Below are 12,534 nucleotides of genomic sequence, written 5' to 3'. Positions count from 1 at the left end.
ATTAATATAGGAGTATAATAGGCCGTGGGCAGGAGTTTTACGATTGGTGGCCAAAAAATGCCCACCATGTTATTCTTATGGGGAAAAACGCCCCAAGTGACGTCATATTGTGGGTTCGCCACTACTCTACATTTACACTTGTAAGGGTCAATAAATGTAAGAAATAGCTTTTTTACCTTAATATCGAATATATTTATTGGGAATAATTAAGAAATAAGGTTAAACAATTATTTAGGGATATTTAGGCAAAGATCAGGATTTTTGGTTTTGGTGGCCAAAAAATGATCCCCATGTTATTCTTATGGGAAAAAACGCCCCAAGTGCTGTTAAACCGGTAGTTCTCCACTACTAATACAATAAATAAATTAATTTTCAAACTAGGTGAGTTTTTTTCGAGACCATGTATTTATGTCCGTTAGCACGATAATAACTCGAGCAAAAACCATCCGATTTAGTGGAATTTGGTATAAACATGTAAACGTACATTTTTTTTAACAAAACGGAGTTCGCGAAGCATAATTGACATGATAAGGCCATGGGATCGGTTGCTTTATAGGTATTTTGCCGGTAGGAATAGTTTTTTTTTTCATTTTTAACCCTCAAAACATACAATTTTACAATTGTATCTAAACCATTTTGTAGAGCTTAAAATTCTCAAGATTACCCGAGCGAAGAGTTATAGTTTATAGTTGTTTAGAGAACAATAGGTAGTATATTACGTCACTAGTCCTGAAATTAAGTGTTTACCGGACAAGTGTGGTCGTTCCCGTGCGAGACGAAGTCGAGTACGGGAATACCATACGAGTCTGGTTAACACATTTTGGACGAGTTACGTCACGATAGTCTAAGCCATACTACTAAATCTGTACAAATCCTTACATATAACCACCAACTAAAGGACTAAAAATCACCAGTCATAACCTTTGAGAGAGGTTATGTTTTTGTTTATAACCACTCATTTTCACCCAAATACAGTAAAATCAGCTGATTGGTGTCCGCAATGAAACCTCATTAAATTAAGCTGGCGGCAAACAGCTGTTTTCTGGACTAAATACTTGAGTGGGAAGTTCGTCAAAATAGTGTAGTCTGTCGTAAAATAATTTACCAATCATGTCCCGTTTAGTTACTTTAGTTTTGAACAGCATGAGAGCCGTTTTTGGCAATGTATTAATATTATATCAGCAAAAGCCAAAAATCCTAATAATAAGGTTATTACGAAAGCTCTCAAGGGTTATAAAATTAAATAAACGGTATCAGCAATCTGACACATAATTTCTCCCATTAGCTTGTCTGTCAACAACCCTTATCATGGGTAAGCGATGAGAGTAACTATGTATATTTACATAGTATAGTATGTAAATATACTACGTATAGTAGTTACTATGTATAGTAACTATAGTATATTTAATAGGTAAAGTCACAAAAGTTTCATTAACTTTTGAACAGTAATTTTAACAGGAATGAAGGGATGCACTATTTTTTTAGATTTATAAGGACTATAACAGAAGAGTTTCAATCAAAATCGAGTTTTTTCAAAAAATTCGTTGTTCCGTTTTTTAAATTGGTGTTTTATGGGAAAATAACATAAGTTACAATAACTTTAACCATAATTTTTACAGCAATAGGGGGGTGCACTATGTTGTTTGGAATTATAAGGATTATCACATACTAATTTCAATCTAAACCGGGTTTTTTTTTTTAAATACGATTTTCGCTTATTTTATGGGGATTTTTAATGGGAAAATAACATAATTTACAATAACTTTTAAACTCCATTTTTACAGAAATGGGAGTTGTACCATTATGTTCGGGATTTAAAGGGCTACAAATTACTAAATTTTTATCAAAATCGTTCGGGCCATTTTTGAGAAAATTCGATTTTTCCGTTATTTTATGGGGTTTTATGTGAAAATCCCCATTAAAAATCGAAATTTAAAAAAAGTGAAAAAAACGCCTGGAGATACCATGGATTAGTACCTACATACAAAATGTTACCAAAATCGGACTACAGTTATGGTCTGTAGCTCTGTACACATCCAGACACACAAACACAAACACAGACACAGACACGCACACACACACACACACACCCAAAACGGATATATCCACTCGAAAATTCGAAAATTTTGACGAAAACAATACTTTCTCCATATACACATAGTATATGGAGAAAGTAAAAGCGAGAGAGCCTGGATAATTTGATATACTTATAATATATATGTATATACTAATATATACTTATAATTACACTCATTTAGATTAGTCAAGGCGAGCTGTCACTCATAGGGGGAGAAAGTAAAAAATCAAAAATGAAATTAATAATATAAGGATCTTTTAGAAAATTATTGTTCTGTTTAGCAAAATAATTTATTGGTGGGTAATAATACCAGTGACTATATAAAAACTATATATAAAATAATATAGTGTTTATACCCACGGCCACCTTTAAATCTAGGCCGCGGCCTGGTAGAATAGGCAACGTCGCAAGTAGGGTTGTTTAGTGTCAGATGTCCCATAAGATAGCATGGCAGACAGGTGACACCAGCTGATTAATTCCAGTATTATTTATTTAAATTTAAACTTATGAATATTAATTTAATAAAAGATTGAAAATAAAACATATAGAATTGACAACCAAAACAATATAAATTTTAAAAAATTGAGTTAATATTTTCATATCCCAGTAACCAAGCTTTTGCATTCTAAAAAAATACACAAATTTGCTACCATTTGTGCCTCTAAACAAAACAGCTGTAACAACACTACTTGCTACATTGCCATCTCGATGGCCGCGGCCTGTAGTTAAGGTGGCCGTGGTTAATACACTATATTGTCAATATAATATACACTATATAAACATATACAATAAACTGGTGATTATATAGTCAATGATAATACATAATATGCTACTTATTTACAAACATATGAAATTATCAAATATTATCACTTATCAACAAATATCTTAATAATATATACTAGATACAGCTTTTCAAATCTAACAAATATTGTATTAAAAATAAATAATGCGTAATATAAGTACTTGACTTTACTTTATGAAATACCACTAAGGATAATAAGGGTTTGGGTAATATTTTCTTGGATAGAGGAACGCATTTACTAAGAATTTAAATCAAAAGGTTAACAAGTGAGAATGTACTTGTCACTTTTACTTATCTTTTGCTTAACCCTGAAATCATTTGTAGTCAGTTTTAAAAATAAAATGAACGTAGTTGAATTGAGCTATGACATAGTGTCCTGATGTCAATTACCGATTTGTTGAATACACTGTCAGTTTAACCATAGACAAAAATAATTAAATATAGACTGCCATCCGTGCTTTGGTTACCATGGTTACCATAGGTTCTGGCAAACACCGCTGGGGGAACCGTGTAGTTACGTAGCGCGTACGCCGTAACTACATGGCATCCCAGTGGTGTGCGTCAGAACCTGTGGTACCCGCAGCACGGCTGACGGTCTATATTTAATTATTTTTGTCTATGGTTTAACCAAGCCCAACTGAAATGACAACCTTTTGTAAACTATGGCGTATGTTAAGTCACATGAACTATCACATTATACAAAACTGAAGGAGAAAATGTAACTTGGCAAACACTGTAGCACATTTAGTCAACTATGTTCTACTTGGTTACTGATGGTCCATACAGAAGAGATGTCTACTTTGGTATCCAGAAGTCAATGAGTAGTTGATGTATATACAATTCTTAAAACAAAAGACTAGCAAGTTGTAATACTGAGGCTGCACCAGACATGACTCTGAGGCTATGCTTTTGCCCAGAAGTGGACTGTAGGGGTGGTGGGGGTGGGCACTGGGGGTGCAAACGCTGACTTGACTGGGCCCTCAGAAACAGAGTGGCGCATCGGGGGCGTCTGGCTAACCATCTCCACCTTGCCATGGTCCCGCCGCTCTCTTGCTCTCCGGTTTTGGAACCAAATTTTTATCTAAAAACAAACATTCATGAACAAATCTATATCTATAAAAGAGGAAGTATGTATGTATATACCCTATGAACTCTGAAACCGCTCGACAGATTGTAATGACACTTTCAGGCATTATTTAGCATTATTCAAGGATAGTTGGTGTGACGTTTGGTGCAGATTTGTCAAAAGGGCTCCGCCCCAGAGAGTTTCAAGAGATCCAATGTCAGAATTTTGGAACTACAATGTTAACAAATCTATATACTAGGAGTACGCTCCGAAGTCGCGTATGAGAATGAACGAAGACAATTCCATGTACATAATAATCTGTCTTTGGCCCCTCACCGCTCACGCTGCCCCTGCGGCGCGGCGCGCCGCAAGTTTGTGCGGTGGCAGTGGCCAGACTAACTGCGATTTTTTTTTTTACTACGGGCGTAATGCTCTTTTTTATAAATAATTCTAATGCCGCATATATCTATCCAAAAATCAAATATAAATAGCATGAGCTCTACTTTTCTCTATCATAAATTATAACGTCAGTGGTGTTTGTTATGTTTCTGACTGGGGATGTTAATCTAAACCTTAGACCTGTTAATTCACAAGGTAATAATTGTTATAGCCCCGAAGCAAAAAGTAACTGGGGTCAGTTTGACACTAAGAATTGTCCATCCTAGGGCCCGTGCCCCTGGGCATTTGCCCCCTTAATTAGCCCCCCTCACGATGGTTCTGTAATCATGTGAAAGAGTGATTAAAAATCATGGGCTGAGTATCACTTCTTTAAATTAATAATAAATTATGAACATATTTTTTTTAACCTAACGTATTCTATGATGCACAAATAAATTGTGTGTGATGCATGGCCAAATAAGTTGAATGTATTTCAATGTATTACTGTACAGTACCAAAAACATTAATAATTGCTCTATTCTGCTTAGTAACGGAGTTGTTACTAAGCTACAACTACTTACTGTAGCAAGCGAACTATGAAGGGTTCTTCAGGTTTTGTATTACAAATTACAACAAAACTTTCAGACAATAACACATACGGATCCGTCCAGCCCACGCCATCTGTATTTTGTTGTTGGTTCATATAATTTATTCTTTGTTAAATTTTCATATTATTTACAAAATGTATTGATTGTTAAATCACATTCCATACTGTTGGTAATCCACAGAGCTGACACCAAAAAAATTAACATATTGGACATGTTAGTTTTAATGTTTAGCCTGACTGTAGCCATGCTATATACACCATGTCAATTGTCAATGCATTTTTGTAATGTCCAATGACAAATAAATATTTCTGATTTTATATTATCATCCGAACCGCTAAATGAACCTCAGATTCGTAATTTTAACCTTCTTTTTACAGCCACTTAGGAATCTCACCGACAAAAACCAATTGCATTTTTGGATTCAGTGTGAAAGAAACTGTAATTAAACATCTAAAAAGTACATCATATCCCAATGATGACATACTAAATAATTGCAGTGAAGTATTTTTTTCGAAAAAATACTTTACATTAAAATACTTGTTACATATTGGTATTTATCCGATTTAATTTTTGTAGGTATTAAGAAATATTCTTTATTTTTCCCCGATGTAGCCTAAACATAAAATTGATTAATGGCTTGTTCGGTTTTTGTTTATATTTCATAAATTAAACTACTGTCTAGGACTATAATTTACCAAAGGAAACAAAACAAATAGGCCTAGGCCACCTAATAACAATACAACTAAGGATAAAAAATAAAATGCTTCTTTAATGTTTTTTGTTATTTTTTTATTTATATCATATGGTATCTTAAGGTTAAGATTAACTCAAATTTGATACGATAGTTAAGTTATTATTGAACCAATTTATAGTTATGTTAGGCACCTTTTTATAAACTCATGAAAAAGATCAAAGTTAACTTACCGTAGCCAAATTTATCTCTTAAACAAATCATACACAAAAGATTGATGTTGTTTTTTAGAAATGCTACCTTTGTTATTAGGCCTATTATAAACTAAAAAGTAAGCTACACAGTGTAAAGAGTATACTTAAAAAATATGTTAGGCATAAATTGTTCAATATTGAAAGAGACCTAGGCCTACATGATAAATGGATTAAGGTAAGTTGTATCACCTAGAAATTAACTGATTACGATATTTTATAGCCTAAACTTATAGGCTATATCAAACGAATATTTCATCTTATAACATATGGGTCATTCTCAAATTCAAGGTAACTTTGGGGATCGGAAAAAAAACAAAAAATTATCTTTTTTTTACAATCATTGATTTATTAAATCAAAAGAAATATATCCCTTAATAAGAAAACAAAGATGGCTGAGCTTAATTCTAACATTTTTTGTTAAAATTATACAATTTTCTTTCAGGATGTCATACATTTTTTCCCCCCGCTCACGTTTTTCCCCCCCTTAAAAAAAAGAAAAAAAGAAAAAAAGTAAAATTTATAGTTTTAAGTAAAAGTTTATAACTGTAGCTAACAATTAAAAATTTTAAAAACGTTGTTTAATTAAAAGTAATAGTTGCTGATCCAAAAAAAACCTCCATTTTTTACCAAATACACCAAAACAGAAGTTAAAATTTAGAATAAAAGCTACTTTTTTATTTAATTCATAAAAAAAAACTAATAAACCTGTGTAATGATCATTGGTTCTTGCGTTGAAATTGAAAACAGGTTTTAAAAAGAAATATTTTTTGATAAACAGAGCTTTTACTGGGTGTGAGCGAGGAGAATTAGTGTGAGCGAGGGGAACTACAGAGTGAGAAAGGGGAACTACAAAGTGACTTTAACCCAGAGGTTAAATTGTTACATAGGATAGTAAATTTTACAAAACAAAAATAAATTATCTTTTGATTTTGGAAAGTAATCATGACAACAAATTAATCTCTCTAAATAAGTTATTTGGTCACGAAACATTCTCTTCGCTCACGTTTTTCTCTCCGATCACGTGAGTGGAGAGAACGTGAGCGGAGAGAAAATTTGAAGGTCTATTTAGACGCGACAGTAACTGCAGCTTCTGCTGGCCTGAGAGTGAGGTTATACTGGCTGCTCGGTACTTTCAAACAATACCATTGTAATTATTGTTATTTGTTAATTTATTGAGTTATGATACGTGAGTGAAGGGAACAGCAATAAAGGTACGCACTAAATCTTGTATCGTAGGCTAGGTTCCCTGCGAAACTGTCCCCCTGAAAATGGGCAACTTAACCTAAGTAGGCCTACTAAGGACACAGGTCTAGTAGCTAGAAGAAAGTTATACATTGCCTTTTTAGGTCTAGGTAGGATTATTAAGGCATATTTGCTTGATTGGATTTATACTAAAATGTCTCCTTAAAAATATCAAATTTAGGCTAATACCTATTTAAATTCAATTAGTTAAACGAGAACTTAGGTTTGCTGCAACAAGGAGAGTAAAAAAGTGTTTTTTGTTGTAAAATGTTAGTAGTTTAGTAAGAAATAAATGTATTTTCAGATATTCAACCATATACAAAGCACTTTGATCAAAATATGCTCAAAAACAAGCAAACTACCGGTACAACAGTTGAATTATTCTCCATAAGAATAATACTTATAGCTATTTAAAATTTAAAATTTTTGGAATTTCCTCCATACAGTAACTATTAGATACATAATAACGCTTCATTATACTAAATTATTATTTGTTTTTTAATCTCTACAAAATGGTTTGGAAAGAAATTGTAAAATTTTGGGTTTGGTCAAAAATGAGAAAACCCTATTTTTACCTCATAAAACCCCCATAAACCCCCGTTCCTAAAGTTAGATGATGCTGGTTTGTGAAAATAAATGTAGGCCTAGCCTAGGTTTACACGTTTATACCAAATATCATCAAAATTGGATCTTTTAGCGAATTTCCCATATAGGGAATAAGCTATTACCGTAGTACTCATGGTAAGACCTGGACGCGGGACCGATTTTTTTTTCGTTTTGAGGTCCCTAGAGGCCAAAAACACCATCCGTTCAAATTCATATATATATATACATATATATTTATATATTTATATATATATATGTGTCCGTCAGCACGATAACTCGAGCAAAAATGATCCGATTTTGATGAAATTTAGTACAAACGTGTAAACCTACGTCTATTCGAACGAGTTCGCGATCCAGCATGATCGGACCATGGGAACGGGTGTTTACGGGGGGTTTTATGGGGTAAAAATAGGTTTTTCCCAATTTTGACCCAAAAAACATAAAATTTAGCAATTAATTTCCAAACCATTTTGTAGAGCTTCAAAAAACAAATAATTTAGTATATTGAAGCGTTATTATGCGCCTAATGGTTACGGAGAAAATTCCAAAAAATTGTAAATTTAAAATTCCCATGTTATTCTTATGGAGAATGAGTAAACTGTTGTAGTTTGCTTGTTTATGAACATATTTTGATCAAATTTGGAAAATGTTTTTATTTCTTACTAACTATTAACATTTTACAAAAAAAAAACAGTTTTACCCTCCCTGATGCAGCAAACCTAAGTACTTGTTAAACTAATTCTATTTAAATCGGGAATAAATGTTATATTTTTAAGTAGACATTTCAGTGTAAATCCAATCAGTCAAATGGAAATTCGCTTAGTCTGCAGGTTTGCTGCGGCGGGGGTATTTTGCTTGTTATTGCTTACCGGTAGGGCCTATAGGTTAGACCTAAGTTATTAAAATTCATCGAACCGAATCATAATTGATATAGCCTATTATTAATTTGTTAAAATATCGCAGGTTTTAGCGGAACTCCACCCATGCCTAGGGACTACTAACTTAAATGAGAAATTCTTAGGTTAACTGACTTTTAGAACACTCGTTACATAAGTTTAAACTATTTATAGATTCAGATGAGCTACGAATGCTTTAAACCTAACTAAGGCCTGCATGTAGTAGGCTTTTTATAGAAACTTGACTGCAGACAGATAAGTTAGGTCTACCTAACTTAATTCACCCTAGGCCTACTTAACCTGGAGTTTCCTAAGTTAGGCACAGAAACGGATTGCAAAACACAGACTCCTCTTGGCTGCACTTTATAGAGATCCTACTTTATAGTATCCACTTTATAGTAAACATCCTACACTAATTCGAATGAAACATATTGATAGGCCTAAGATATAAATTATTCGATTATATCGATTACTGTATTTCATTCGGTTAGCCTAACGTAGTTAACTTACCAAACTTGATATATCGAATGGAATAATCGATAACTTATATCGATCGATATTTTCATTCGAATGAGTGTAGGACGTAAACGAAAGTGCAGCCCTCCTCATGTCTTAGGTAGGCCTAGGCATCTTACAGTCATTTAAGTTAATGTCAAGTTAACTGTTTTCCTAGAAGCACGTCGGAAGACGTTGTTAAATCGCCTTTCCGCACTCCGCGCCTAGGAAAACCCGGCTTAAGGACACAGATAGGCTAACTTATACAAGTTAAAGGTTAGAATAAATTGATCTATTAACTTAGGCCTACCCTAGGTCCTTTAACTTAAATTAATTAGACTGTAGAAAAGGCCAAGGTAGGTTAGGCCTATTACCTTTGATTGCAGGCTACCCTACTTCATAGGGAACACTCTGTCAGATACACTTGACAGTGTAACCAGGTTAAGTTAAATAGGCCTAGCTTATAACTTACCGGATAACGTTAAGTTATAGGCCTAATATGAAATTCAAAATAACACTTGAAAGATCATATCTGAATAATGACGATTAACTTTTGAAACACTTAACCAGACACAGTTATTTAAGTTCCTTCCTTGCTTAGTAGGCCTATCTTAAGCCGCGTTTACACCAAAGTTGACAATCAAAAGTTGTCAACCAAAAGTTTACAACCAATAGTTGACAACTTAAAGTTTACAACTAAATGTTGCTCCTCACTAATTTAGAGCAACTAGTAGAAAACTTGTTGCCAAAGAATAGGCGCGTAATAATAAGTACAGTGTGTCAAGGATGTCGTCGGCCATTTCAAGATCAAATTTTCCGTATTTTGGAAAAATCACCATTAAAAATAAAAATTTCTAAAAATTCAAAAATACCTGGAGATATTATGGATTAGTACCTACATACAAATTTTAATCAAAATCAGACCACGGGCGTGGTGTGTAGCTCTGTACACATCCAGAGTTATTAGGCATAATTAAGATATTTAAATAGAAAGATAGCTAACATCTACCCTATTATAATAATTAAAATAATTCAATATTACACATTTACAATATGTGTACAATATGGGAGGGGGAATAGTTCTCCACTAGTGTTCAACAAGTTGCTTGCGCAAAGCGCGTAGCAACTAGTCTTCAACTTTTTGTTGTCAACTTTCTTTGATCTTACCGACTCTCAGCGGGAAACCAAAATTTAGTGGAAAACTTGTTGCTCCACTAGTTGACGACAGAAAAAGTTGCTGAATTTTGTAGAAAAAGCAACAAGTTTCCGAAACTAGTCGAAAACCTGGTTGTCAACTTTGGTGTAAACGCGGCTTAATGGTCTCTAACCAATGGCCATGGCTGCCTCAGTTCCTAACCTAGATCTAGTGTTTGCCATTGACAACAGTCACAAAGATAGGTATAAAGTGAATTAACTCTTACACCCTAACTACAAAGAGTAATATTTGTGGTTTATTCATTAAAATGATTGTATCAAAATGTTAACTATTTTATTTTACAGCCAACATTAACAACAAATACACCCGACAGAAAGCGACGATAAGAAAAAGGGAAACTATGTAACTTTAACTTAACCTATATGTTTGAAAAAAAAAAATCTTACAAAAATCTGATTGGCCCTATAACAATAATATTGAAATTAATTAATATAAAAAGCTCAAGACAATGTTAAACCCACTTATTTTTAGAAACCCATCATGCCACCCAAGTGATAAAGTGCACACATTATTTTAATTAACAAGCATTCCATTCCATTCCAAGGACTGAGGTCTTACTTAATTCAAACCTAGGCCTACTAAACTAACAACCATAAAAACAAGTTCTAACATTTTTATCGATTGTAATACATTTCGGTGGATATTTTTATATCCCATATTTATTTCCTCCGATATAAATTTTTTTTGAATAATTATAATTTAAAGATTTACTGTGCATAAAACCATTGACTAATATAATATACCTACAGATGTTAAAACTGTTTACAGTAAACAGTTTTAACATCTGTAGGTATATTATATTAGTCAATGGTTTTATGCACAGTAAATCTTTAAATTATAATTATTCAAAAAAAATTTAGTTTACTCCATGGATGAAATAAATAAATAATATAACTCACTTCGGTCTCTAGAATTCACAACAAAATTGTTGATCGTAAAATGTAAACAAAAAAAAGAAGAAGAAGGTAGCTCATAATGTTATTCTTATGGGGGGAAATTAAAATGGTTTTTTTAGGATTTTATAATTATTACTGAACAAATAATCTCCAATAACGAACTTAACCGAGATAATATGATAAAGAACCTTTGTGCAAAACATCAACTTGATATACGAAGTTATAATCGAGTTATTGGAGATTGATGAGATGCATTTTACACCAGTATGAGAATTCACTTCGTTCATTCAATTAAAAGACAAGCATGTTTCTTTAAAACATTTTTTCTCAGCTCGTGTGCATCGCAAGGGAAATCTACGCATACTGTTAGAAAGATATTTTCCTGTATATGTGCAGAATTCCTTTAAAAATTAAAATAGGTTCAAATATAAGCACAAAATATTAATTAAAAATAAAAATAAATTAACATGGGTTTTATGGGTTGCCATGCTGGTGACGAAATATAAACAGAAAATCAAAACAAATGTGAGAAATAACAATCACATGTTATATTTACAGCGTGGGGTGAAAATAGAGAAACCTGTACCTTTGACTTACAACTAGACATACCATCCATGTTAAAGTTGTCGCCAGCTTTTAAATTAAATTATGTGTATGTGAGCCACCAACAGATTGCTCTTATCTAAATGAATAATCCTTATATATAATACGTGAAGGCGATTTCTACGAAACACTACTCCTCCGTTAATAATGGACGGATTTTTACAAACGACGTGTCAAAATAAAGTATTTTTAGTGTAGACGCCCCCTTTCACTAATTCCTGTAATAAAATTCCTCGGGCTTTGCCCCACAGGCCATCAAAGTAAGAGTTTCTCCCATAAGATAACATGGGGGAATTTAAATATTTAATTGGAAACTTTATCCCCACTAATTTGAGAGAACGGCTAGGCGTAGAAACTTGGTAGAGGTGTCCAAAGAAAGGTCTTGGTCTGTAGATGAGTTTCCAAAAGAAAAACTAAGCAAAATCCCTTAGGACTCTGCCCCAGAAGGCTTTAAAGATCCCTCCACAGAGTTGTTTATTTACAGCTGTTCATTTTTAAATTGTATTTCAAACAACACACATTTATTGGGAGTTACTGAATTCGTCTATGATTCTACCAAATATGTATTTGCAACGTTATTTTCTGATTTTAAAATTGATTTTCTTCTTTATCATGTTATAATTTGCAATATTACGTTCCATTACGAAATAAGTGGAAAATCCTTTTATAACAGCAATTCTTAAATTATTAAATTATTCTTATAC

The 12,534-nt window shown here is 33.0% G+C and overlaps 1 protein-coding gene across 1 annotated transcript in view; it reads right to left on the bottom strand.

Annotated features, from left to right (window-relative positions):
* Positions 1-3,780: 3,780 nt before the first annotated feature.
* The window catches only part of LOC128999856 (homeobox expressed in ES cells 1-like), a 70,439-nt gene continuing 61,685 nt past the window's right edge, over positions 3,781-12,534 (bottom strand). The window contains exon 5 of the mRNA XM_054426578.1: positions 3,781-3,960. Within this exon, the coding sequence (XP_054282553.1) occupies positions 3,781-3,960 (180 nt within the window). The remainder of the gene's footprint in view (positions 3,961-12,534) is intronic.

The sequence above is a fragment of the Macrosteles quadrilineatus genome, unplaced genomic scaffold, assembly GCF_028750875.1.
Source record: "Macrosteles quadrilineatus isolate MER2022 unplaced genomic scaffold, UCM_ALF_1.0 Scaffold_1__1_contigs__length_201487025, whole genome shotgun sequence".
Lineage (NCBI taxonomy): Eukaryota > Metazoa > Arthropoda > Insecta > Hemiptera > Cicadellidae > Macrosteles > Macrosteles quadrilineatus.
The sequence above is the reverse complement of the archived record's forward strand: the minus strand, read 5'-3'. Positions and strand labels throughout refer to the sequence as shown.